Raw genomic sequence first — 27,023 nt, 5'->3', positions numbered from 1 at the left:
CAGGATGACAGCACTAGCCATAGTGACCACCAAGACCCAATCTCACTAGCCGTGGAGATGGCTGCAGTAAACCACACCATCCTGGCCTTGGCCCGGCAAGGAACCAGCGAGATCAAAACAGAGGCCCTGGACGACGACTGATGACGCGACAGAGGGGGAGGGCTCCCAAACAAAGAAAGTAACTTAGTTTTAGACGTAGCACCTTAGCAGCCTTTTCCTGGTCCCTACTATGTGTTCTTACAGTATAACTTTGCAGTCTCTTGTACGTCAAGTTAGCCGTTTAGGGTCTTGTCCTGTGAAGATGGCATGGTGCCCTCTGAGTCTGCGTATAAACGCTCAGTATTAACTCCCAGTCGAATAATTAACCAAACCAACGGACCTCCCTCTCCCGGTGCCACCCCCCCCACCCCCCAGCTAGATGAAAACCTTTGCTGCTGTGTCTTTCGCATTCCATGAACGTGCTTCCAGATTTCGTAGGCAGCCTGCAATTCCGAGGCTTAGGCTAAACCTGTATAAAAAAACAGCCAACACCGCAACCTTGGATGACCCTTCCAACTTCCGGTGTTAACGCTTTTTCCTGTTCCAAGACTGAAAGAAGACGAATGGAAGTGGCGTGGCTCCAAGGATAATGGCTGCCGTATTGGGAGCATTGGCAAAGGATGGGAAGATGATAACACTTGGCTGTGTTCTAACATCTGGTTGCCAGGTGCCAATAAGCCATGCCTCTCTTGGCCACGCAGTGACAGGGTCTTTCCTGGGTTTTTTGCAATCAGTGCTGTGGTCTGAATAGTCAGGAATATGGGCAGAGTATCCGCCATCTTGTTTTGGTTGGTGTCCACTGCTCAGAAACTCAGCCTCGCCTTCCTCTTTTCGTTGCAAGCAGTGTGACATGAGACATAAACTACTTTTTTAGGGAAAACCCCCCGGCTAAGTCTCCTGCGGGAGCCCAGAGTTGCCATCCACAGAAAAGGGGGCTTGGTGTGTGTCTCAAAAATTCTCTGCTGTGGGTATGCCGCCTTCCACTGGCCTGGAGGTGGCTGGCAAGTGATTCTTCTGCAGCAGCCTGTGATTGGATCATTCACAGGGCACTCCTATACATGTCTACTCAGAAGTAAGCTGCACTGAGTTCAATGGGACTTACTCCCAGGTAAGTGTGTGTAGGATTGCAGTCTCTGCCAATGCAGAAACCTAGCAGAACAGCCACCCTCGGACTAGGCCTGTCTAGGACAGTGATTTGTGCAGAAAGATGGGAAGTGAGCTTCTGGGTGGGGATGGGGAGTTCCTCCCTCCCTCCCTCTCTAAATATACACATTTTCTGGTGAAAAGTGTGAAGTCGACCTCCAGTTTTAATTCAGTCTCAGTTATCGGAGGTGTGGAAAACTGCTCTAAAGATTTGTGTAACCTCTTACCTCCTCCCTCCCTCTCCCAGGAATGCAGTGGTCTCAGAGGAGGTTTTAATGTCTCCCAGCTGACCCCTCTCCCCAGAGTTATGGGAAACCTATGTGTGTTTGTGTGCGCGTGCGGGTGCGTGTCCACAGAACTATTCCCGTTAGCACCAATATGTGGACATCGGAGGGCGTGCCGGTCGCTGTGTGTCTTCTGTTTAGTCGGTTCCCCATGGCATCACATCAGGAAGATCTCTCTCTCTCTCTTTAGAAAACCAGGTGCACATTCTTTTCTGTTTCTTTGTTCTGTTCTTGGTCAGGAGCCGGAAAGCTGTACCAATCTGGGCAGGTTAAATAATAATTGGAAGCCATATTTAAACAGGAGACAGGATGTTGCCATGAGCCCAGTTCAGGGACTGTTCACCTGCTCCCATGGTGAGAGTCTGGTTAGCTCCTTACTTTCTTTTGCTACCATTAGCTGGCCACCCTGAGGTTGGATTCAGTCAAGGTGGGCTGTCTAGCTAAACGGTGTTCGGTGGTGAAACACTGAGGGTATGTGAAGCAAATCTACTTCTAAATAGCGAAAATGAATTGAGGGTTGTTGTTTTTGTTTATCTTGATCATATGTAGCACTTTGGTTACTTTTTTTTCTTAAATAAATATATATTTATATTTGTATTTGATAATTTCTTTTCGAAAAATAATCCGAGAAGTTGAAAATTCAATACTGTAGACTCACGCTAAAGAATCATCCCACAACATGCTTTGGGCATAATCCATTGGGAACATCTCTGATTAAAATGCACTGGGGGCCACATTGTTGAGGAACATGGGCTTAATACGAGAGCACCGCTGTTGCTAGGAGGCGCTGCTGACAGCTTGTTCTTGGTGCATGTGTGTGTTTGCTCTTAGTTGCGCTCTTTTGAACTCCCCATTCACTTCAGTGGAACGTAAACAGAATACGTTCCCAGTGGATTGCGCACCTTGTCGTTCAGCTTTTCTGTGCTGAGCTGCATGCACACTTGTTGCACGTAGTGCATAAACTCATATCCTGGCTCCCCCACAAAACATTCCTTGTCGAGGGCTGAAGTGTCCAAAATATGGAAGTCTAGATGGATTGTGGCCTGGTTCTTTCATGTACCTTGCCCAGCTTTGAGACGTTGTGTAGATAAAGGGACAACAGCTTGGAATAATTGCTGTGACGAAAGGGGTCGGAGGATGCAAGACAGATGCATGAAACGGGTAGGCTATCTCAGAATTGTCTTGCCTGCTCTTGCATGCCAGCCCTGTATCAGATGGTTTGGCCATTCCAGAATGTTCTCCCTGCAGCCATTTTCTCTCCATTTCCCAGTGTGCATCTTGCCTGAGTGCTCTGAGAGGGGCAGAACACCTGCAGAAAGGGGTGTGTGTCAGCGAATGCTACCCCACAGTGGTCCAGTTACAGCAGGGCTGTTGAACCTCAGGTCCAGGCACCTCAGGTTCCCCACATGGCCACGCTCCCTTTCCTCTAACCACCAGTGTTTTGGTGTTTTCCCAGCTTTCATGTATTCCCTCCCCCCCCTTCTAAAAGGGTTAAATGCTCCTCTAAGGCTGAGTGGCTTGCAGTAAGATCTTTATGTTAAAAATATGCTGGCATTTTGGTCCCGCTCCCTTTCCCCTTCAGCCCCACCCACCACTGGAATGTGGCCCCCAAACCCTCCTTTGAAATAGAATTCGTCCCTCCAGCTGAACGGGGTTCAGGGCCCCTGGGTTATAGCTTGGCCGGGGTGCCACTGCGTTGCGCAACATGGCGGACCTCTGTTCTTGTGAGTGGGTGCATGGGATTCGGCATCTGATGACCCTTGGAAAACAGCCCAGTACAAATGGACATTTCAGCCAATGGTGGGGCGTGTGGGTGACCAAATGCCCCTTTGGGAGGACGTGCCGTCGTTCCCTCTTCAGCTGGGCACAGATAGGCAGCGGAGGCGGCGCGACGTCTCCCATGGTTAGGAAGCTGCCTTCTAGCAGGCCCACCCAGGCCAGTTTCAACAGGGTTACACGGTGGGTTGCTTGAACCTGCTTGCTTCCTCTCGACTACACCCTTGGTCTTACTGCATCTTGTAACAACTGCATCTTACTGCATCTCTTTCAACCTGTGTCAGCTTCCCGGAAAGCTTCAGCTATGGGGTGGTATAGAAATGTAATTCATAAATAGTGGCACAGCCAGGGGGCTTTTCTGTAGGAAGATGAGAAGCTGTCATCCGTTGAAGTTAATGGCCGTCCACATCCCCAGCCAAGCCAAGTGTAGTAATGGAGCATATAGTAGCTGTAAAGCAGGACTGCCGGGGACATCCCCCACCCTTCCTCCGTGCCCCTTTCTGATCGGTTCTCTCTTTAGTTCATCCCTCCCCAACTGGATGCCCTCTAGGTGTGTTGGATTATATCTCTCCCGTGGAGGTGAAGGGAGTCATATCGCAACATGTCTGGACGGCACCAGGTGGGGGGGCTGCTCTGCTTAGCACCACGTCTCACGGGTAGGTGCTTGACATGCAGCCGCCGAAGGGGGCAGGTGGACACGGGGTGCCTGCTCCAGCTTCTTCCCCTCCTCCCTTCTCCGAGAGAGAACAGGATGCTCAGCCAAACACTCCCCAAGTGTCTCCTGCCCCGCTGACAGCTTGGAATGAGGACGGAGGGGAGCTTTCTCCCTCCGTCAGGTGTCCGGCTAAGCAAAGACAGGGTCCCACGCATGTGGAGAGAATGCCAGAGGCAAGATGTTGCTGCAGCCATGGCAGAATGTGCCTCAGTGCGGCCACCTATCTCGCCCTGCCTTCCTGGACCTGGTGCCCTCCAGATGCGTTGGACTGCAGCTCCCATAATTCCCAGCCAGCCTTGCCTTTGGCCTAGGCTTTGAAGCCATTTTACGTTGGAATGGGTTGCCCGTGAAGTGAATCATAGAATCATAGAATAGTAGGGTTGGAAGGGGCCTACAAGACCATCGAGTCCAACTCCCTGTAGGAATCCAAGTCAGAGCATCTGCGACAGATGGCTGTCCAGCCTCATCTTGAATGCCTCCACTGTGGGAGAGCCCACCACCTCCCTAGTAATTGGTTCCATTGTGCTTCAGCCATCAGGGCGGTTAATGAGTGGTTAGAACGGTAGCACACTGGCGTGTGGCATGGCGGATCTAATCCCTCTTGGTGATATTCCTTCCACCTCAGTCAGGAACAAAAGGATTGTGACCCTGTGTATATGGCAAATACGACTGGAGGATTTGAACGGGCTTTAGGCGTGTGGGCGGAGCCTGCTGCAGGTGTGGGAGATAGCATCCTATTCTCTACATCAGCAAGGGATGGGATGGGTGGGGGGCTTGAACCTTTAAAGGGGAGGCCCTGGCAAGAAATGTTCAGGGAAACCATGAGCTGCAAGACTTGTTTGCATCTCTAGGAGAAGTCATCGAGTAGCTTGGCTTTGTTTATTCGAATAATGAAGGTCCTTGGATCCTGGTTGGTCTGGTTACACCAAGCTCTTGTTGCCACCATTTTAGAATACTTTTAATTTTATCTGATTCAAGGGGCAGAGTGCAGCCGCCAGGTTTGCTCTTCATGGTTGGTGAATGGTTGGTGGTTCATTTTCTGCAGCCAGGATCCTCTGTTGCCTTGGAACATACGGAACGCCCAAGCTGACCTCTTCCTGCCTGTCCAAATTGCCTTTGCAGTCTGGATGCGCCTACAAGAGATTTTTAACCTGTGTTTTCTGCATGAATTGTTGGTATCTGACCTATGATCCTGAACCATTTATTGGGCGCCTGACCCATTTTAACTATCAAGGGAATGGCTGAGGCTTTTGGAAAGCAATGGAAGATCTTATGCACCCCATAAGCAAGAACTGCAACATGTGAATCATCTCAGGTGATTTGATCTGAAAAGCAGCCTTAGGCCACAGGAGTCTGTGGCACACTTGTGGTCTGTCTGCATCACATAATTTCTAGTGGGTTGGTGGGTGGGTTGTCTTGGTTCTACGAAACCACTGTGATATTGCTGCTGCTGTTGTAGAATTGGGACAGCTCTTAAGTGTTGCTCATTCCAAATGTCCAGTTTCTCTCTTCCATCAGCTTGGGTTTGGAAATAAGAGTTTTGTGTTGAGACAGTCTTTGTGACTTCAATAATGTCAGCTTTGTGGTGTGGGCTTCCTAGAGTAAATGAAGATGGAGATCCTGTATCCTCCAAAACATTTCATATAAATGTGCACTCTGCATCTCCTTACATTACAGATACAACCTTGCTTTTCACTCAGTCTTGCCTTTTCTTTGGAGGGGTGGTGCTGGGGAAGTCTAAGCATATGGGATGGAGGATGATCAACACGTGGGATTTCTTACCAGGAGTAACTTTGACGTTCATATTTAGAGAAGGGCTTCCTACTAAACTAGATTTTTTTTTTTGCACTCTGTACTATTTAATGTCCTTTTCAGTGATCAGGGCTGGAAAGACCTATAGGCAATAAGTGTTGGTTTGCGTGCGTGTTGTTGACATTGACCCGTCTGGGTAGACTTTGCCTTGATACACGAGTCACAGCTTCCATCAGTGACATCAGCTTTCTTAAAGTGCTGTTAAGGATCTGGGATGCTGTTTTCACTTCTTTTCTGCATTAGCTGGAGTTGCACACAGATTGACTTTTGGGGGGATGGTTTCGGCGTAGCTGATGCTTCTTTGTTCTGTTGGAGAGAAGGCTGGTAAACATAGGAATCTGCTGTACGCCGATTCCGACCACTGGTCCATCTACTCGGTATTGTCTGTGCTGACTGGCACAAGGTCTTTCCCAACCTTATCTGGAGATGCCAGGACTTGAATTGAACCTGGGACCTTTTGCATGCAAGGTGTGCTCTGCCACTGAGCTCTGGTCCTTCCCCTAAAAAGGCTGGTGCAGTGACAGGAGTGTCTCTAGGGTTGTGTGTTGCCCGAAGTAACAATTGAAAGCATTGACAGACTGCATTTTTGGCAAGAACCTGTATCAGCTGAGGCTGGCAGGGAGGAACGAGGATGCTCTGGAGATTGGAATTACCTGGCCAATAAGAGCAAGAGAACAGGGAGGGGAACGGGGTATTGCGCAGGGCATCATAGCCTCACATTCTCTGCTAGAAACCTTATTGCACCTTTTGCTGTCTCTGGAGCTTTCGCCAGCCTCTTGGCTGGTCCGGATCCTCACACATGCTCTGACGCTCATGTGCACGGGCTGCCCCATTCATTTGAATGGAGGGCGTTGATGTAAAGAAATGTGCCTACGTTTCCGCTACTGCCATTGGAATGAATGGAAGAGGATGTGCTCTGCACCAACCTTCATGAACAATCGCTGCTGGATTGGGGCAAGAGTAGGCTGACCATATGTACCGTTCTAAACGGGACAGTACCGTCTTTTTCATATTTCCCGACCGTCCCGTTGTTTTAATATAAATGTCAATTTTGTCCCGTTTTTAATTTTTTGTAAAAAGCTGAATGCGTTTATCATAAGGCTCTATGCTAATCAATGCATGCAGTAAAACTACTAGTGTGACGAAAGAGGAAGCTCCATTTCCTTCGTCCAGCCAGGGCCAGGCTTCTTGAGCTAGCAACGATCAGACGCCGCCCCCTGGCTTGCCTGCAGTGGGGGGAATTCAAGAGGCGGTCGCTAAGCCCCGTTCAGCGTGTGGGAGACAGGAGGGTGAGTCTTACTGTTATGTCTACCATCATTCCGCCGGTAGAGATTCTTTCTCTAATAAAACTTTTGTTATCGTCTTACTTTTTCATGAATACGAAATATTACATAACCCCGTCCCATTTTTGTCATCCCAGTATCCTGTTTTTGTCTCAAGGAAATGTGGTCAGCCTAGGCAAGAGCCATTCTTAGCAGCCGTCAGACCAGGTATTTGGGCCATCATCCAGCTAAGGTGAGTCATGGCTAACTCCCTTTGAAAGCAGTGGAACAAGGTAGACGAGACAAATGGAAGTCTCATGGCTTTCAATGGGACTTGGTCTGGACTGACGTTAGCAGAATGCGAGGCCTTGCTCTTAGCGACAACTCCGTAGTGATTTCACGTTCTTACAGTGCCAGTCGCTGTTCCCATCCCACCCCAGGCATGCAGAATCCATGCGGTTTCTTCAAGCAGTGAACTGGATATTCCTTTGTCATGTTTGTACAATTTTAGGATATTTACTCAGGTTTTAAAGCACTGTGGTGTGGCCATCTGGAAAAATAGACGAACTCGTCCCCCCTCTTAGTTTGTGCATTGTTTGAATTTGTTTATTAATATTTTTTTCCTTTCCCTCCCCTTCTGCCCCTCTGCTCCTGCCCGTACTCTTGTGTGCCACTCCCCCACTTCCTTCATGTTGAACATCTGGAGGAAACGGGGCAGGATGTAAGTAAATGAAATCATGGCCTGGCTTGGCTGTTGAGGGCCAAAAACTCAGGTATCTGGCTCCCAGAAGACCAGCCCTCCCTACCTGCTGCTCTTCTGAGGTGTTGGGCTCCAACCCATCCAGCTGGGGAAGGCTCCAGTAGAGACTGTAGGCCAAGGCCATCTTGTCATGAAGTGAAATAAAGCTCCTTTGTTTCCGCTATTTTAATTGGCCCCAGCGAGCATATGGAGAGTGACCATTGAGCCAGAACCACACTGAAAACAAAATTTATTTTTATTGAAATTACAGACAAAATGTTGAAACATCAAAGATATTAATGAAAAAAAGCAGTGAAGAGGTGGTATAAAATAAACAATGTGTCGCATTAAAAATGACTGAGTAATAAATGACACAATTACAATGTGATAAAGGCAATAAATAGATAGATAGATAGATACTAATTGTATTAACTAATCAAGGCATAATAGATAGCAAATGGAAATAGAAGGGGAAGCATATTAAGCGTTAGGTTGGTCACACACCCTCTTTGGTCCAGCAGATGAAAGACTTCTAAATTCCCAGATAGAAGGGAAATGCATATCGACCTGCCCAGTGTAGAGTTCAGGATTCTTGGATCGTTTCCCAGTAAAAAGTTCCAAAAACTGTTTAAAAAGAAACTCCAGGAAAAATTCCAAAAGTGTTTAAAAAAATCCTTAGACGCAGTACTTCTGATGTAAATTGGAGAATATTAAAAACTAAATCACCAAGAATTAGATAAATCAAGGAGATGAAATAATATTAAAGAAGCCTTTTTTAAAATTGACCTCTGAAAAATGCAGCTGTTGGGCAAGCTCAGCAAGCAGGCCTGATGTAAGGTTTAGCAGCACAGAAGAAGCGGGAAATGCAAAAGAGAGACAGTTTCTCCTCTCAAGAGGCAAGCGTATGCAAAGCATCAGGAAAGAAAGCTGCCGAAGAGTGAAAAAGAAGACCGAATTAGGGATACTCATAGACAGAAACTGCCATCTCTCCGCAGGGAGAGAAGGCAACAGAGAATACCTAGCAACCAACCTCTCCTAAAACTTCTCTATGGCCTGATTGGGTGTCGCTTACTATTTAAACCAAGAATTTTCACTCCCGTTAAAACTTACGCTGTATTGATTAATAACTGGGCCAAAAACCTTGGTAACTTCTTTATTCTCCCATTTTAATTGTGGCCAACTGTCCTCTGGACTTCTTTATCAGAAACCAAGGGTCATCAATATTTGCACCCAATGTTCTTTCCTGGTACCAAATAAAGAAACAGATCTTAGCAGTCACCATAAATCTGTCTTCCAGCTTTTAGTTGAAACAGGGAACATGAAAAGCCTTTAACTTTAAACATTGAGATTAAAAATAGAATAGAAAGGATTGTCCAGCGTAACACAGACTTAAAAGAAACTTCTTTGTCAGAACCTTGGATTTTTGACAGGGCTGTGAGAGAGAACACAAAAACCCTATCATTCATTCAATGATCTTAGAATCACAGAATCATAGGGTTGGAAGGGGCCTACAAGACCATCGCGTCCAGCCCCCTGCTCAATGCAGGAAGCCTGATTCCCAGGCAGTCTCCCATCCAAGTACTAACCAGGGCTGACCCTGCTTAGCTTCCGAGATCAGGCGCATCCAGCCCTTTGCTAAAAGCAGGTCTAAGCCTATGCTTGCTACTAAAACCAAGAAGCAAACTGATACTGATAACTTAAAAAAAACCCCACAGCAGAAGAAATGCTAACTTTCAAAAGTTCACAAATAAGAGATATTTTAAAATAAAATTGCGCATATGTTCCCCACCAAGGGAAAGACTTCTGTGGCAGAGTTTCAAATTTCAACATGGTTGTGTGAGGAGAGCCATGAAATGATAAAAACAGGAAGACACAAAATTAAATGTATTTGAACGTGAAGCACCGTAATAACTTTCCTTGACTCCACTCTGCTTGCTGTTTTGCTAAGCACCATCCTAATTAGTTTTGTTTCATAACTAGACAAGGACAATTCAGAGAGAAGCTCTAATTTTTGATGTTTATTTTAGTTGTGGGGCCTCGCAAATTGGGATGGGTGAGTGTGCGATATTCAAATGCGTGGAGGTTCTCTGAATTCTTCCTCAAAGCTTGTTTCGCCTCATTTGCTTTCCCGAACATGACTGTCTTTCTTTTCAAAAGGGAAAAATGTGCATTTTTTAATCTGGAACATGCACATTTCTGGAAGTGCATGGTTTTCCGGATTGAAAAACAAACATATGCTTTAAAATGTGCGTTTTTCCAAATCAAAAATGTGCATTTCCCCCCACAGGCTAAAGCATGAAAATGCAGGTTTTCGGGAGAAACACAACTTTTGAACGTGAATGCAGGTTTTGGAAATTGCAAAAAAAAAATAAAAATCCCAAGAATTGCGTTCTTCTCACATTCGAGTCTGGGGTTGTGAACAGGGCATGTTCACGTGACTTATGAACAGGAACAATATTCTTCTACTTTCCTACTCACAGCATCCTGACTACACCATCCAATCAGCCTTTTAAAAATCCCCTCCTATTCCACCCCCCCCCACACACACACCTCTTCCTCGTAACATCTGTCTGGAGATCTCTGGAGATCTGGAAAGCTTGGACATTTTTTGTGACCTGTGACTTGGCCTAATAAATGTATTACACTATATGGAGTTTGGAGCTTCCCCAGCTGCTTTCTTACCTTTCATGAGAATCAGTAGCCTTCACAGCCTCCCAACTGAAAGGGGTGTCCACACTTTATTGCATCTTCCACATTTCCATGTTTTATGGCCCTGGGGCCCTTTTCGTGGTGTTTCCTGCGCACCTTCTTCAGTGCTACATTGTCAACTTTTCTCACTCGTTCCTTGTTACCAGCAATGCAGAAGAAAATCATGGTGGTGTTTGTGAGCCAGTGTTTTAGCTCACAGGAAGTCCAGGCTTCATGGGACCTTTTCCTTGTTCACAACACCACAAAACGGGTCCAAAATTAGAACCTAAACAATATGACGCTGTTTAAGTTGTGTATCTGGTTTTTGAGTGCAGGTTGGGAGTTTTCTTGAGTCAGGATTTGGCTTTTCTTTGCGGTTGAATTTAGATGGGTGGAGGGCAGGACACTCTTTGAACGTTCCCTGCCAATGGCTACGGCATATGACTTTCAGGTTTCCAAGTACTTTTGAATTATTCAGGCCATCAGGTGAAAAGATGGGGGTGCCAACACGTGAGCTGAGTTTGGAGTGTGGCGGGGAAGACACAAGTGGGAAAGTGGAGCACACCTTTGCTGTTTCTCCTGCATGAGAGCAAAATCCTGAGGATGAGCTCATGTCACTAGCCTTTACAGGCATATGTCAATACCTGGCAGTATGTCCTCGCTTCCTTTTTGTATTTTCCATCCACTCTGAAGAAAAGCTGAAGTATTTAGCTGCAACTTCGTCAATTCCCCCCTCCCGCAAGGAGTAAAAAAAAAGAACAGATTTGCTATTACATTTGTATCCCGCCCTTTCCCCTCCAAGGCTTACGTGATCCTCCTCCTCTCCATTTTACCCTCACAACAACCCTGTGGGGTAGGTTAGGCTGAGAGTTAGTGACCCAGTGGACTAGTGACCCAGTAGTCACCCAGTGGACTTCATGGCTAAGTGGGGGCTTGAACCCAGATCTCCTGAGTCCCAGTCCAGCACTCTAACCACTTTTCTGGAGTTGCAATAAAATTGGTGCTCAGGTGGTTCGCATGGAGGCATGGCAATGAAAATGCCATGTGGTCCATGACTGGCCGTCCCCTCTATGTGCAGTTCAGAGAAGTGTGTTGGCATTACTGCCATTAAATCTTAGGGACTGAAAACAGATTCACAGAATAGTAGGGTTGGAAGGGGCCTACAAGGCCAACGAATCCAACCCCCCCTCCTCTCCTCTCCTCTCCTCTCCTCTCCTCTCCTCTCCTCTCCTCTCCTCTCCCTCCCTCACACACACGCACATCCAGTCCCCAGTCTCTTAGTTCTCTTTACATGCCAGTGTAGTTGCTCAGGATCTGAAATACTTGCACCCTTTTTGCTTATGAAAGAAAACAGCGCCAAATTTTGAATGCCCCCCCCTTTCTGTAAAACCCCTTGTGGATAACACTGGTTTTTTAAAAATGTTTCAGTTTTGGGGTGGTTTTGTTTGAAATATTTAGGTTAGTTTCATATTGAGTAGAAAATAACTTTTAGCCGATGTCCAAATGTGTAGCATCCTAAGGACAATCGGCTTTTGAGGAATTCGAGCTTCCACGGCTACTCTTGCCTAGTCTCGTGAGACATCAGCATCTCGCACTCTCCCAGGCAGATGATTCGAAAAAGATGCATCGTGCCTTCTGTTTGGAGCACGTGAGAAGCCGCTTGATAACTGCTGCTTTACCTAGACTAGTATTGTCTGTTCTTACTATAAGTGGCACTTCAGCCTTTGGGGCAAAAGTTCTTCCCAGCTCTGCTGCCTAAAATTCTTTTTTTTATTATTTGGAGATGCCAGGGATTGAACCTTGAGCCTTGTGGGGCAGAGCACATGTTTTGTATGCACATCTATGGCCCTTTCCCTGCTGTGGAGAGGATAAACTCAGCAGTACGCCTAAGTTTTCTAGTCTTTCCCCTTTCCTTGGGGAACAGTCTGGTTTGTGCCTCTGGCCTCCTTTGGGTGTTATGCTAAACTATGGTTTAGGATTACATGAATGAGCCCTGGGTGTATCAGCTCCTTCTTCCTTTCTCCCCTCCTGGCACCGCTGTAAGGAGGAGATGGGATGCTTTTGCTTCTGATTTTTACTGACTGCAGTTTAGCATTGCATCTGAACTGGATAAACTGTGGTTAGCCCTACCTGTGGTTTACTGACACAAGCCAATTTCAAACCGTGGTTCGTTACGCTGGCATGTTGTGATAAACCATCATTAAGACTAGCCGCACTTTAGGCTTTGGACGTATTACTAAACTGTGGTTAAAGCATCTTGTCTTGCAGGGTTTGGTTGTTTCTTCTGTTTGAGGCAAGGAATGGGCATCTTTCTGGGCACATGGGAGGTTTGTGATGAGGATGCCTCATTCAGCTGGCTGCTTTTCTTTTGGTGGAGAGTAAGAACTGGTGCAGCATATTGTCAGTGTTCCACCATAGGAAGGAACTTCTCTGTTCTTCTTTGCTGGCTTGTAAATTCCCACGTCCTCTTGCAATGTCTGCTGTTGTTGGATCATAATGCCATGCTGTCTTACTGAGATCCCACCGGAATCTTTAGAGCCCCATTCTGGGGTTGAGGAAATTCTGACCATTATTCTAGTGTTCCAGGCAGGTTTCAAAAAGCCATCCAAACATGTTCCCCTCCTGACCCAAGAACTGAGCTCCCTGTCTTTGCCGTAGTTCATGATGTGTGGGAAAGGGAGGAGGAGTCCCTCTTTCTGCAGAGTGTAAGTGGGGTGAGGTTGCTGTCCCGGGAGAAGGCCGGCTTCCCAGCAGTGCTCGAAAGTGAGACCTTTGGGCCAACTGGAGTAGGTGGAAATTTTGTTTCCACGCCAGGTGGCTTTGATGGACTTCCCAGCGTTTGCTGAGTGCCCTGGGCAGCACAGTCTCTTTTTTTTCAGTGCTTAGTGTTCATTTCTAAAAGTGCCTAATGCGATAGTGAGCAGGAGACCCTGGCCTCGCTTGTGTTTTCCTTTGGGGATGGGGGGGGAGGAGAGCCTCTCTTCCCTGCACGCCTTCCATTTGCAGGGCTGCGAGGGGGAAGCCCGGAATGGGAACCCTCTGCTGAAGCAAGCCAGGCGGAAGCTGTGGCTGCCTGCTCCACTGCCCCTCGCTCTCTTTTCTTCTTGACTTGAATTCTGTTTCTGAAGAACCTGTTAAGAATCAAGCCTTGTTAGACAGATCATTTCAATCTCTGACGTGGGGGGGGGGGTGCAGGCGGGGATAGATCATCCAGTCATTTACAGACGTGTATTGCTCGCTTGTACAACCTCTTGACATCAGGTGAGGGTGTCCTGATGGGTGGCTCCCCAGCCCAAATCCCTGGTGCAAAACTCCGCTCTGATGGATCAGCCATGCCATGATTCCTGCCCCAGCCCTCTTTCTGCCCTCCGCTCCACTCTGCCCAGTGGCTATTTGCCCGATTCTAAATGATAGAAGATTTGTCTTTAGAATCCCAAACCTGTGCATTTAATACCACCTAAGACCGCCTTCCCCAACCTGGTGCTCTCCCGATAGGTTGGGCGACAACTCCCACCATCCTCCAGCACACCTGGAGGGCAGCACGTTGGAGAAGAAATAGCTGAGGCATTGCTTCTGCACAGTGGCATTTGCTACCATGGGTGTCCCAGTTTCATTCTTCATTAGAAGATGCTTCCGACCAGGTTCTTAATCAGGTTTCCCCAAATGCCATTTTTTTTTGGTCAGACTTGTTTTTAGAGGCTTGTCGTGGGTGGCTATAAGTTTGTAAGTGTGTTGAAGGAAACATCTTTTAATTTTTTAAAGAAGAAATGGGTATTTTAAAAACTTTTTTTAAAAAAATCTTCTGTAATAAAAAATATCCTCTGCCCCTCTGCTTTGCGGCTTATTACACACTGGTTTTGTGGGCTGCCCTGGTCCTGGTTTCAAGATAATCACCCCACGATTCGCTAAGCGAAATTGTTTCGGACTGGAAGCCTGGACAGGCACCCTTCCAAATCCATCCAAGCCAGTCCCTGGCTTGCAGTGTCGAAGCCACGTCCAGAGAAAGTGAGTTGCACTTACCTAAGAAGTTGCCTTATACAAAGCTGGACCATTGGCCTTGTGCTGCTCAGTATCGCCTGCTCTTCAGGCCTCGACAGAGGAGGTCCTTCCAAGTGCTGCGCAGGACTTTTTAAGCGGGAGGTGGAGCCCTGGGATGTTTCTGCGTGCAAAGCAGATACTCTATCGCTGAGCAATAGCCCCTCTTGTCGAAACAGGACAAGACAGTTGCGATGAATGCCTCACGGAAATCTGTGGAGCTTCAACGTGACTCACTTTCTCTGGTCCAGGGAGAAACTTTTCATTTCTGGTTCATCTTGACGGGTCGGCGATGGCTGAAGAGCACAGCCATGGTCAGGCTTGAATTCCTCGCCACTTTCCAGTGCAATGCCTGCCAACCAGGGAAAGCTAAGTGAGGGAACAGGGAAGGCAGCAGAACCCAGCGGCACATCTGAGTGCTTAAGGTGGGGGGGACGTGTTCTGGGCTTGCCGTTCCTTCGTCCCTTTGCCTCACCTAGGCTGGCTAGGGCTGATGGGAGTTGCAGCCCCACACCGTCTGTTCCCACCCCGGCTTAACAGCTGGATCGCTTGCCACGCTGCAGTTTGCATGCGGGGACCGTGTCCTGAGTGGGAAGCGCCAGAGTGTTCTAATGGACAGCCAGGATGGCTCATCCTGCTCGAATGTTCGTTGGTGGCCAAAGTCCAAATGCAGACATATTTGAACTGTTCTCAAATGGTGCCGTTGCATCTTTCGTAGTCAAAAGCTGCATTCCCCTGAATGCAAAAAAGAGCGGACCACACGGCCCGTAGGTGTGCGGAGCATTCTGCTGCGCTTTGTGTCTCCCTAAAAGTGAGCAGGCATGTGGATGTCCCTGCGCCGGGGCATGCGCCAGTGTTGCGCGGGTGGACCAGCAATCTCCCTGAAGTCCTCGTGCCAGAATAGCAGCCGGGGTGGGGGCAGGGAGCGCACTGCCCCCGAGTCTGAGAGGGAGATGGTGCCTTTATATTCTCAGAAGGGCCAAGATTAAGGCGGGGGGGGGCAGTCGGAGGGGGGAGCTACTGTAGCTTAGTGCTGTAGCAACTCCGTGCTGGCTTCTTTCTTCCCATCCCTCAACGGGTGCTGCGCTGATGGAGGGTCGGCCCAGTGCCCCCCACCTGCATCTCCTATTCCACACAGGAGGGTCAGGCTGTAAGCTGCCCTCACCTCTGTTTTAAAAGTGAGGAGGATGCAATAATGACTCCCACTCTTCCCCCCAACCCCACTGTGCTGATCTACGATCATAATACATTTATCCATCTTTCCCCCCACCCACCGTCAGTTGTATTTCAGCTGTACTTTGGGTGGATTCCTGCATCAAAAGGAGCTAGCAACGTGGGGAAAGGCCTGGTCTTTCATTTCAAAACTGTGTGTTCTTACTTTTGCTTGGGGGGGCAGGCAGAGAGGGAGTCATTAAATATTGCATTAGGCCCTGTGTTAAGAAATGGGAAGCGAACTGACTTGCATCCAGGGACGAGAGGGGGGAGCGTCAACCTCAGATTCCTTCTTTCACTATCGGAATATGTATGAGCTGAGACGCAACCCACTGTAGCCATTGCATCGACCTGCTGACAAGCCGTGCATGTGCGTTTTTGAAGCCAAGTGCCAGGACTGCCTGGATCCTGTTTTAACCGTGTTCCCCCCTCACCCGCTCTTGTGATGGCGACATGCACCTTGCATGGTGGTTTTGTCTGCCATACTGTGTTCAGGCTACCTCAAGAGGTAAATCTGTGTCTCACTGTCCTGCAGCCAGAATTCATTTTTATTTTCATATCTGTTTTACACACACACACACACACACACACACACACACACACACCACTGGAATGTATGCATATCTCCCTCCCATCGAACCCTGACCCCCTTTCAGCCCCCTGGCTGTTGCCACCAACTCCTACTTGCAGATGGATGCTGCTTTAAATGTGAAAAAAGAAACAGTTGTTTTAAAAAGCTATATAAGGAAGAAAAATGAAAAATAAAAAACCTGAATGAAAAGGTAAAGCTGAATTTATAAGCCTTGTTGCATATGAGCCAAAAGTGCAAAAAGCTCCGTATAATAAACTAACCTGCCACTCATATAAATATAAATATATATAAATATATTAAAATCAGACTGTTCTACAAAATTGTGTATTTGTATTTTTGTGTACGTACAATTTTCTGCTAAGCAGAAGGAGGATGTAGTATAGGATGATGTGAGAGAATTTTTTTTAATCAAATTTCTTTTGCTACTTATTTTTGTTAACATCCATATGCCTGTCTTTGTCTTCTATCTGTATGACACAGTTTTTGGAAAAGCTGCAGTCTCTCTCTCTTCCTCTCCCCACCCTCGCATCCCCCCCCCCCCCAATCCTTTTCTTCCTTCTTCAATTTCCATATCTCAAAAGTCAGGGTAAATGGTGTCCCCACTCCTGCTGAGACACATGCATCTTCCACTAAGGATCATATAATCAGTTTCTGTTGACATCAACATATGAGTCATAGGAAGCTTACTGTAGTTATTCTTAGTGATATTGAGCCCAGGCTATGGGGCTTTTTCCGCCAGAAGCAGATCAGCTCCAGTTTATCTTTTTCTGACCCAATGACTGGGGAAGTATGAATTTCGTTTTTGTGCAAGTTTCACATTCATGTAGCGCAAGCAGTGATTGCAAATGCAAACAGGAATCAGGCATGAGATGATTGTGGAGACAGCATTCGGCAAATCCTGGCGCTCCCAAACATCGCTCGTCTGCCCATCCCTACCAGTGATGCAAATGCTGCTGCACTCCAGTCACTACCCTTCTCTTGTTGGTCTCTGGTTGTAGTTCCCAAACATCTTGGCCAAGGCATTCCTACAAAGAATGCCATCATGGAACCATACACAAGGTGTTAGCAGAGATGTTTGGGAATGCCCAAAGGACAGCATGCAGGAATTGGGGAGGATGGGGTTGCCCAAGTTGAGACCTTTGCTGCTATTAAAAGCAAAATGGCAGCTTAGAGTAGTCTAAGGGCATGGTGCCGGTGGTGGGGAAGCAGTGTAGATTTCATAGAATCATAGGGCTGGAAGGGGCCTACTAGACCACCGAGTCCAACCCCCTGCTCAGTGCAGGAAGCCTGATTCCCAGGCAGTCCCCCATCCAAGTACTAACCAGGGCTGACCCTGCTTAGCAGCCGAGATCAGTGTAAACGCTGAGACAGGGAAGGTTAAACAGGAGCTTTTTCTTACACATAACTGATCATACCCTAACCAGCACATCCCAACCTGGGCATGTGTCAGACTGCAATGCCCATCTCCCCCAGCCACTGCATGGTGCTGTAGTTGTAGTCCAGCACACGGCCCAGGTTGGAGACGGCTGAACTGGAGCAAGATGGGAATGCACAGCCTCAGTGCAAAGGCTGATGCTGTGAGACCAACCCTCTCTTCTTCCCTCCTGCAAAGGGCATTTGTAGAAAGAATCATTGTTCATTTGTTAGTTAATTTTATCTGTTGAAGGATCGTTTTTCTCCTTCCTTTCTTAATGCAAGTCGAGTTTCCAAGAATCCTGCATGGATCCTCCCAAACCACAAGTGGAACCTGGGACCATTGCTGTTGAAGCCTAAAGTTACATTTTCTTCCAGAACGGTTAGTGCCTTGAGTTCTTTGCTAACAGATTTACCCAAATACACTCACACAGAGACGCCTGTTGATTGCTCCTTTGAAACCGCCAGTCCAGGCTGTGCTAAAACCGCCTGGATGGTGCCATTTCCCTGGACCACAGGTAGGGCAGGCCGGAGTGAATGTTTGGCCCTATGAAAAGTTCTCTTGAACAGTGAGAGCTCGCAGAGCAGGAAGAAAGCCAGCTGTCCCCTGTGCTGAGTTTCCGTGCGAAGGAATGACTGTCTGTTCTGCAGGGGAACACTCAGTATGGTGAACTCCGGGAAGCAGTTTGCCACATGATGAAGCATTTGTCTAGAGAGCTCCTTCCTAAAGCTACATTGCAGCTATGAAGACGTTAAGCGTAGGCTCGTTTATCAGAGCTGGCTGGCGGTGGCCTGCTCTTGTTAGTTTCTCGCAGAACCTCTTGTAAGAATCTGCCCTTGATTTCGTCACCCATTTTAAAGACAAACACACACCTGTGGAGGATCATGGCCGCTCACTCACTTTACGAAAGTGCCGCAAGGCGCTCTCTGTTGGCATATATGTATTTCCCCCTCCTCCATTAGAAGATAGATAAATGCCTCACGCTGCTGCCCATTTCCTTTTCCCAAAGGGTGAGAGAGACACTACATCTTTCTGTGTAGGGCTCATATTTATACCAATGTGTACTGACTGTGGCAGAAGTCCTTGTTTCTGTATGTGAATGGAGAACGAGAGAAACAAGTGCTCTATTGTATTGATTAAAAACTAGTTTAAAAAAACAAAAACTAATGAGTCCTGTATCATTGTATCTCCTATTCTGGATTATTAGTGCCTTTTTGGACAGTAGACTGTTCTGTAATTAAATTGTAGTATAACTGCTTTTTTGTACAGTTTTGTTTTAATAAACTTTTTTTAATTTGTGTTTATTTTAGTATTGTACCTACTAGAAAATTAAAATGTATAACTGAAAAAGCTTGTTTTAGTCATTTGTGCACTCAGAGGAAAAGTTGTTGGCTTCATTGCATGTTACAAGGTCCTCCAATACACAGAGTCCCATGACAATACAGGAGCGCTCTTTCGTAATCCCAGATTTTGTGTGTATTGCTTTGTAAGGTTGAGCTGCAATAAGACCTGTAGGTTTACCAGCACAGAAAAGACAACTCATGTCCACCTTTCCCAAGGCTGAGGGTAGCCAGCAGTCTCTTCCAAGAATGCATGCAATGGAGTTTGACTACATCAAAGCATTTAGAAGCAAGTGCACTAGGATGGATCCAGACGTAGTCAGGATGAACTGAAGTCTCACTAATTTCAATGGCTCTACTCTAAGTATGCCTATATCTGGCTCCAACCCACTGTAAGGAACTGCAGAGCTCAGTATGCAGACCAGTTGTGATAAAAACTTTACATGCAAGTTTACATTGCATGTTTACATTACAAACAAATACCACACGTTTACGTTACAAACTCAGATGCCACGCCTGCGGTGATGCCACAATCAACAGTGACACCAGGTTCTCCCCCCCCCCCAGCTTAAGTAGCTTGGGCTGTGTTGTGAGATCTTTCATTTTTCCTCATCCCCACTCCACATTATCCACTGGAAGGGGTAGCAAAACACAGAGAGGGATTTTTTAAAGGCTCACTAGAGAGATTGGTGCTGGAATTACCTTTGCAGCTTCACCTCTTGCAGTTTGGCAGACCGTAGGTCTACCAAGTTAAACACGTATAAAGATGGTGCTGGAATGATTCGTTGGGTAGGTCGTGGCTACCTTCAAGTCAGCCTTTGTAGCTAGTTTGAAGGGCAAGAAAGCATCTGTCATGTATTTAAGAAATGCCGAAGCATCCCTCAGTAGAAATATTAATTTGTTTATGCCAAGAGAGGCCCAATGTGTGGGTGGTGCTATACCACAGGAGCACAGAAATGTGCTATTAGGTGCAGAATTCCTTTTGAGAATCACAGCGTTCATCTTTTAAAGGGAGAGCATGTTTCTAGCCCTTATGGATATGAAAACAATGTGAGCAATGCTTGCTGAAGTCTCTGAATGCAGAGCGAGACAAGTAGGGGTGTGTGGGTGTGGACTGCATTAACTTAATTCAAAAGTCTGCTTAGGAAATTGGAGTGGGGGGGCAGAGGGAAGAGAGGGAGAAGAGGAAACTAGGCTTGACATAAAGAAGGTATTTATTTAGATAACATACACCATGTCACAAATATGGTACAATATTACAAGTTTAGTATAATACAAGAGAGCATTAAAAACTGTACACTTCATTACAAGAATCTTTGGATTTTAGCACATTTAAAAAGATGCAACCAAGAACACTTAATACCAATCTAAACATCCATTCCTTATATACAGCCTCCCTACATTTACAAGAGCACAAAATCACAACACAAATCAACAGAAGAGACAGTTCTAAAAGGCTCCCTGAAGACATCAGAGGAAGTTAGTGTCCACGTCGGTCAGGAAGTGGGAAGGTGCTTTGCCTTGGCCATGCCAGCTGCTGGATGGGCAAGGCCTTTTGTCCTTTAGCTTAGTGTGTGCAGGGTGGGTTGGGATGAGCTGCATTTTCCACGTCAAAGATTCAACTCTTTGGTTGAGTCTGCAGGTTAGACCCATCCCCTGAGAGAATTCCAGTTTCTGCTTGTGGGTCTTGCTGGGAGCCTTACTGAGAAGTACCAGCCATGCGAGACACAAAAGCATGGTAGCCATAACAGATCCTACTGGCACCACCATCTTGGATGTGGCATCCTGGTTAGCTTTTGGCCTTGTCTCAGTGGGAATTGGAACACCTCAAAGGTGCTGAAATAAATAGCAGTGAAAGGCTGGGGGGGGGGAGACTCCCTTGCTGCACCTACTATGAGGAAGTGTCAATGTTTGTGCTATCAACATTGTCACTTTCACACAACAGAGCATGGGGGCAGGATTATTTCTCTGGTGCATTGCTTTCTCCAACTCACTGGGGTCCTACATTTCAGCATGTGCCAACTCCCATGATAAAACCCTCAAAAAACAAGCCTGTGTGTTAGGAATCCATGCCAAAGTCACAAATCCCCCTCTTTTAAAGACAATGTGGGTTAAATCGATAATGGCCAGAGTTTTAAGTACATACATAAACTTAACACCAAATGCTTAACAGCAAATTGGGTGTGTGTGAGATGGAAGAGGCTGGCAATCTAATCTTGAATATATTTTATTTAATACGTTTCTATCCCGCCTTTCCGCCAAGGAGCTCAAGTCGGTGCATATGGACCTCCTATTTTATTCTCAAAACAGCCTTGTTAGGTAGGTTAGGCTGAGAGAGAAAGACAGGTGCCCAAGGTCTCCCCGGGAGCTTCCTGGCTGAACGGGGATGTGAACCTGGGTCTCCCCGATCCTAGCCCACCACTCTAATGCAGGCTTTCCAAACCTATTGCCCCTAAGATGTGTTAGACCACAACACCCATAATCCCCAGTCAGCACAGCCATTGACCACCCCGGGGGGTGCTGGGAGCTGTGGTTCCAACACCTATGGAAGGCAACAGGTTGGGGAAAGCTGTGGCAGCCAAATGGCGGCCCTCCCCTGCCCGCCACCCTCAATTCACAAAAACATGGTGACTGGCCTGCCACAGGGCTGACCCACAAACCTGGTGCGTCACCATGAGATTAAGTCACACCTTGGCTGTGATGCTTTGGGGACCAGTTTACACATCATAGCCCCTCACGGAGGCTGCATTTGATCGCTCCTCGTGGCTAGTGCTGGTCATGTGGTGTTTGAAGCCACTTGCCCTGCGGTCAGAACCAGTGTCTTCCACGCTGGTGCAACCATCTGAAAAGGGAGGTTGATAATGGCAAGAAGAAAAACTGGAGCGCCTGCACGCAAGCAACTCACTTCACACGGGCAACCAGTCGCACGTGCGTGATTTAAAGTAGCTGCCATATGGAAGATGCAGTGAGCAAACTGGCTCTTGAACGGAGCGATAAGGCACCATGGAAGTGATTGTGGCTTGTTTAAAATGAAACCCATGGCACTAGTCCCTGTAGTAAAGTACCTGTTCCTTGAAAAGAAACTTGACAGGCATCCACCCCTATTGAGCCAGCTATAAAAGCATTTGCTTCTTATAAAACAGCAAATTCAGCTGTAAATCCAGGAGACGGCAGCTTCCACGACACACGCGTATTTCGAAGTATTTGAACTTTTACGACAAACTTCTTAGCTATGGAGAATTCTGTGATGGTGTTTTAGTAGGACACTTTGGAATTAGGAAGCCTTTGATTTATAACTTTAAAAAAGAAAGGAAAAGGAAGGCTCTCTTGGAGACAGCAGTACCCACAACATGGCAATCTTTCAAAACCTGATCCATGAATGAATTGGTAAGGGAAATCACAGTGGCGAACCCAAGTTTACCCACTGTTCTATTAACATGGGAAAAACCTATCCGCATATTCTACAAGAGTTTTTCCACTGCACCATTTGCTGAAGTAGGTATTTTTAAGGAGCAGTTAACTGAGGAAAAGAAGTATACAATTTATCGTAAAGATTGTGCTCATGTTCCACAGAACCACATGAGAATCTCTCCAACCACAGAGGGACTTTTAATTCAACAAACCTCTTAGGATTTTTTTTCTTTAGTGTCCTTTCAAATCATATTTGAAAGCTATTCTACATTACAGACTGTGTAGCATTGCTATTGAATAAAATATAACTTAAGCGGGGGGGGAAGCTGTTTCTGATACAGCACATGGAGAGAGAGAGGCTGTTCTGAGCCAATCAAAGATGTGAGTGTCTAAAGGAGCAGTCTGGATTGTGGCCAATACTCCTTCCAGGACTGGGCCCCTTTTCTTTTGGAGTAAAGTGCATGGGAAATCTTGCAAAAAACAAACCGTGCGCAAAAGACATTAAATGCAGCACTATACTGAGCTAGACAGATTGGCCATGCATGCAAGTAGGTAGTTAATGATAACGTAGGAAAAGGTGCAGTTCACCACGGCCACAATGAGAAAATGGTTGCAACCAGTGTTTTTCACCCACCTTATACAACAACACTAAGGAAGGACAGAGGTGCTAGTAATCTGTTCTGCTGTGATCGCATTCCAGGATATGGGAACTGGTGCCGAACACTGACATCAAACAGCTTAAGAGCAAGTTGCTAGCCCTCAAGGAGTCACGACAATGAATTTAAGCCCTATTCATTTCAGCGAGCCTTGGATGTGCTTAATTTTGTCTGGACCAGGATCACAGTCTGCAGCTTTTAAAGATCTACACCAGATGTGGGCAACTTGTGGCCCTCCAGACCTTTTGGCCTACAAGTCCCATCAGCCTTAGCCAACATAGCCAATGGTGAGGGGAATTGTAGGCCAAAGCCTCTGAAGAAGCACAAGTTGCCCACCCCTGGTCTACACCAATGACAGCTAGAGATTTTTTTGTGTTATCAAAAGGAGATCCAAAACGCGAGTGACGCCATAGTCTGCAGACAGCATATGAAGTTCTACTTGCACAGAAGTGGCGATGGAAAGGCTCCCCCTAGAGTGGGGGGAGTACTTCATTTCCCCCTTACAGATTTATATCCATTTTTAAAGCCCTCTGGATATCACCTGTCTAGATTTTGCTGCTAATTTCCTCATGCTGGAATTGTCCTGCAGCAAAGAAAAATATGTAGAATGGCTCTCCTTCCATTAGAAAGCCAGCTGGGTATAAAGAGAAGACATATAAGATGGAATATTTTGAAATATTTTCTTAACCCTATCCCCCCCACATTGTAGTCTCCTAAAATGGCAGGTTGCGCGGGGCGGGGGGGGGGGGGAAGAGAACAGAAAAACCGTGGTAGGTCAAGAGAAACCAGACATTTTTCCTGCAAGCCCTCTGACGACAGTCCAGTAACCCTCCTCGTGCCAAGGTGGCACTGTACTTTGCATGGATTGGAGCCCCCAAACGATGCTACCATTCCTTTTTGTGGCTAGCCCTGCACCCACCCACCCGCCCGAGCCAAGCTGGCCATTTTCTACCCAGCATGACTTGTATTAAGGATGCAATCCTAGGGTCCCTGGGAGGGTGTCCTGGGGGGCACAGGAGCCTGTGGAACTCCTCCCCCTCTGTAACCAGAGAGGGAGGTCTACCAGCCGTGGGAAGGGCCAGCATGGCTCTTACTGCGTTCTTAAGTATATGAACTCCTTCCAATTCAGAGCATGTGCTTGTGTGATCACACACACACACGCACACACGATCATCATGGCTGCTCCACAGGAGTGGGGGGGGGACTTTGGATAACCAAATCCAAAGCCCCCTCATTTCCTGGACATGCACCCCAAAGAGGAGAAAAACCGCGCCAGTCCTGGGATAGACGTCCCTCACACTGGAATCAAGGGGGCAGCGGAAGAGAGAGGGAAACTGGTGGGAAAACCAGGTGAAAGTAGAAGGCCGCATCCCCAGGCCTCTTCTGTGCTGGTTGGCGTGAGCCCGGCAGGGCTTAGGAAAGTGGTGGCTCCGCAGCCGTGGACTCCCTCGCCCCGCCCCCGCCAATAGGACTGCTCTATGCAACTCCTAACAACTCCATTGAAACAAACAAACAAAAAAATCTCCTTCTGCACAGTCATACCAATTTGACTTACATCAACACCAGCATCTCCTCATAGGAAGCTGCCTTGCGAGAAGTGAGGCCTTTGGTCCATCCAGATCAACACTGTTTATTCTGACCGTCGGCGGCTTCCCTGCTTTCCCAGCCCTTCCCGGAGATGCCGGGGGGTCCACTGGGGCCTTTTGCATGCAGAGCTGGTGCTCCGCCACTGTGCTGTTGTCCTTCCTTTCTAAACATCTGAACATCCTTCAGCCTGGAACACAGCTTTGCCTTCAACCCTTGCAGCTGGCTACCTATCAGCACAGTGAGGACTGGGGACGGGCACACTTGGAGGCTTGCCCATCGATTCTGCAACCCTTTAAAAAGGTACCGGCAGAGTCCAAATGTCTACAGTGGGTCAAGGTTTCCGCCCCCTTCATTTTTACCAGGCTGGAGGCCAGAGCAAACCCTGTGAGCCTCTTTTGCAAGGGCCTTAAAAACGTAGTTTTGACATGCAGTTTGATCATGGTTGCTCCCAGGAGTCCAGAAAGGAAAAGAGAAGGAATAAATGTGCAAACAAGTTGTCTAGGATGAGATGCATTCACATGGCACTTTCCCCCTCCACATGTATAAAGTTACCGGAGATGCTTGCTGGGGCGGGGGGGATATTGCAACTGCAGAAGGCTATGAACGGGGTGCTGGGGCGAACGGGGTGCTGGTCTTGCTGGTCTTAGCAACGCAGTGCTGGAATGTTGCCTTCTCTGAGGGAAGAGTACAAACCAGGCAAGGGCGACGTTGTGGCCTGTTCAGCTGAACGCAGCCCACTAGTCCTGAACAGCTGCCAGGAGCTCCATAAACCCCCTGCTTTTTGCTCCTGCCTGGAACTGAAAAAACAGGGATTTTCAAGCGGCTGTATCTGACAAGAGGGATCACAGAGCTGTGCAGGCCTGGTCTAAATACAGCCGCAGAAATTATAAATACCCATCAAGTTGCCACTTTAAAATCTTGAGAGACGTTTAATGTAAATTTATTTTAACTCAGCCACTTCTTCCATGGGAAGAAGCCAGTTTGAAGCAAACACATATGGAGAAGCAGTGGAAGACCAGTTCGATGGGCAGGGTGGTCGTGTGGGTGTGCAAGCATGCAAAGAGGCTGGTTTGCCCTGAAGAGGGTCTGTGCCTTTGTGCAACAGTAGGCGGCAGGTCGATTGTAAGTCGCAAGGGAATTACTACTGTCATTATTTTTTTAAAAATAGCAATAAATAACAAATAAATACCATAGCATGGGGAAGAGGAACACACCTCTGCCTTACAAACCCGTAGGGATACTCTGGCCATATGCAGACTGACCACCACGAGCTGACTTTGTAAATGCAGTAGTGCCAGGGGGCCTGCTGAAATAGTAACTTCCTTGCTCTAAAAGCTTCCGGAGGAGAGAAAAGCAGACTCCCCCCCCCTCTCTTTTTCAACACAGAAAAAGCTAAAACAAGCTTAACCATCATCATCAGCTAGATCAAGGCTTAAACAAAAAGGTTCATCTGGCTGAGCCCCAGCCTCTCATATCTGAACCGTGAAGGGCAACGTCTTCCCATCAATGTCAACAAGAGGAGTTGAAAGACCAGAGGACAACACTCGAGGCAGGCCCCGGTTCCAGTAGGCTGCCATCTGCCAGGCCACGTGACTGTCTTTGCTTGCCCGGGGCTGAAGGAGGAGCTTTTGCGTGGCAGCACGTGACCTCTGTGCCAGAAAAGAAGCCCACCAGCAACTCTCGGAGGAGCTGGAGCTGGATGCCGCCGCTCTCGTGGGTGGCTTTCCTTGCATTACCTGCTCGTGACCTCGTGGCTGGAGTCAGGGGCGGGGTGGGGAAGGAGGCCGGCAAAAGCACACACAGCGGGGCCACTGTCTCCGTGCGACTCCTTCGTGCCAAGGGCTTAAGGCAGCATCGGCGACCCAAGCAGAGAACGCAGGCGCACCCCCCCGGGACAGGTCTGCCGGGTTTCGGCTGTCTCCCCCGGGGGGGCTCGGCTGTGCAAAGCGAGGCTGCTCCCCCGAAGTGTCAGCTCCACCAAGTGGTGTCATCCCAGGCTGGCGTACCTGCATCAGCGGCCCTTTCTCAGGTCGCCCACGATTTCCTGTCCTCTGTGTTCTTCGGGGCCTTCTCGGGCTGCGGACAGGATCCTCCTTCTGCTTTGGCCAACGCGGTCAGAGAAGCCAGGCTGGAGGCGGAGCCCGAGAAGGCACCACTCCGCCGGTGCTCAGGCACGGCTCCACCCTGGAGCCTCGTCCCGGTGCTCCGGCGCCTCGCGGGCCCCGTGGCTCGTTTGACCCGACTTGGCTTCACAAGGAGCCCGTAGCCTGGATTGCACTTGAAATACTGCCGCCCTCCGATCGAACCGTCATTCTTAC

The 27,023-nt window shown here is 47.7% G+C and overlaps 2 protein-coding genes across 10 annotated transcripts in view; one reads left to right on the top strand and one right to left on the bottom strand.

The window, feature by feature from the left end:
- The window catches only part of HMBOX1 (homeobox containing 1), a 153,003-nt gene extending 126,519 nt beyond the window's left edge, over nucleotides 1-26,484 (top strand). For 4 of the 5 annotated variants that reach the window (XM_084829459.1, XM_084829457.1, XM_084829458.1 and 1 more), the window contains one exon: nucleotides 4-26,484. In XM_084829459.1, coding sequence (XP_084685585.1) covers nucleotides 4-141 — 138 coding nt within the window. In that variant the 3' untranslated portion in view covers nucleotides 142-26,484. The remainder of the gene's footprint in view (nucleotides 1-3) is intronic. The other variant, XM_084829441.1, reaches the window with a different exon arrangement.
- Nucleotides 26,245-27,023, bottom strand: part of KIF13B (kinesin family member 13B) — a 193,385-nt gene continuing 192,606 nt past the window's right edge. For all 5 annotated transcript variants that reach the window (XM_084829433.1, XM_084829429.1, XM_084829431.1 and 2 more), the window contains one exon: nucleotides 26,245-27,023. In XM_084829433.1, coding sequence (XP_084685559.1) covers nucleotides 26,731-27,023 — 293 coding nt within the window. In that variant the 3' untranslated portion in view covers nucleotides 26,245-26,730.

Source organism: Heloderma suspectum, chromosome 1, assembly GCF_057233095.1.
Source record: "Heloderma suspectum isolate Gila_16-S chromosome 1, 16-S_ref, whole genome shotgun sequence".
Taxonomy (NCBI): Eukaryota; Metazoa; Chordata; class Lepidosauria; order Squamata; family Helodermatidae; genus Heloderma; species Heloderma suspectum.
Note: the sequence above shows the minus strand (reverse complement) of the source record. Positions and strands in the feature narration are given on the sequence as shown.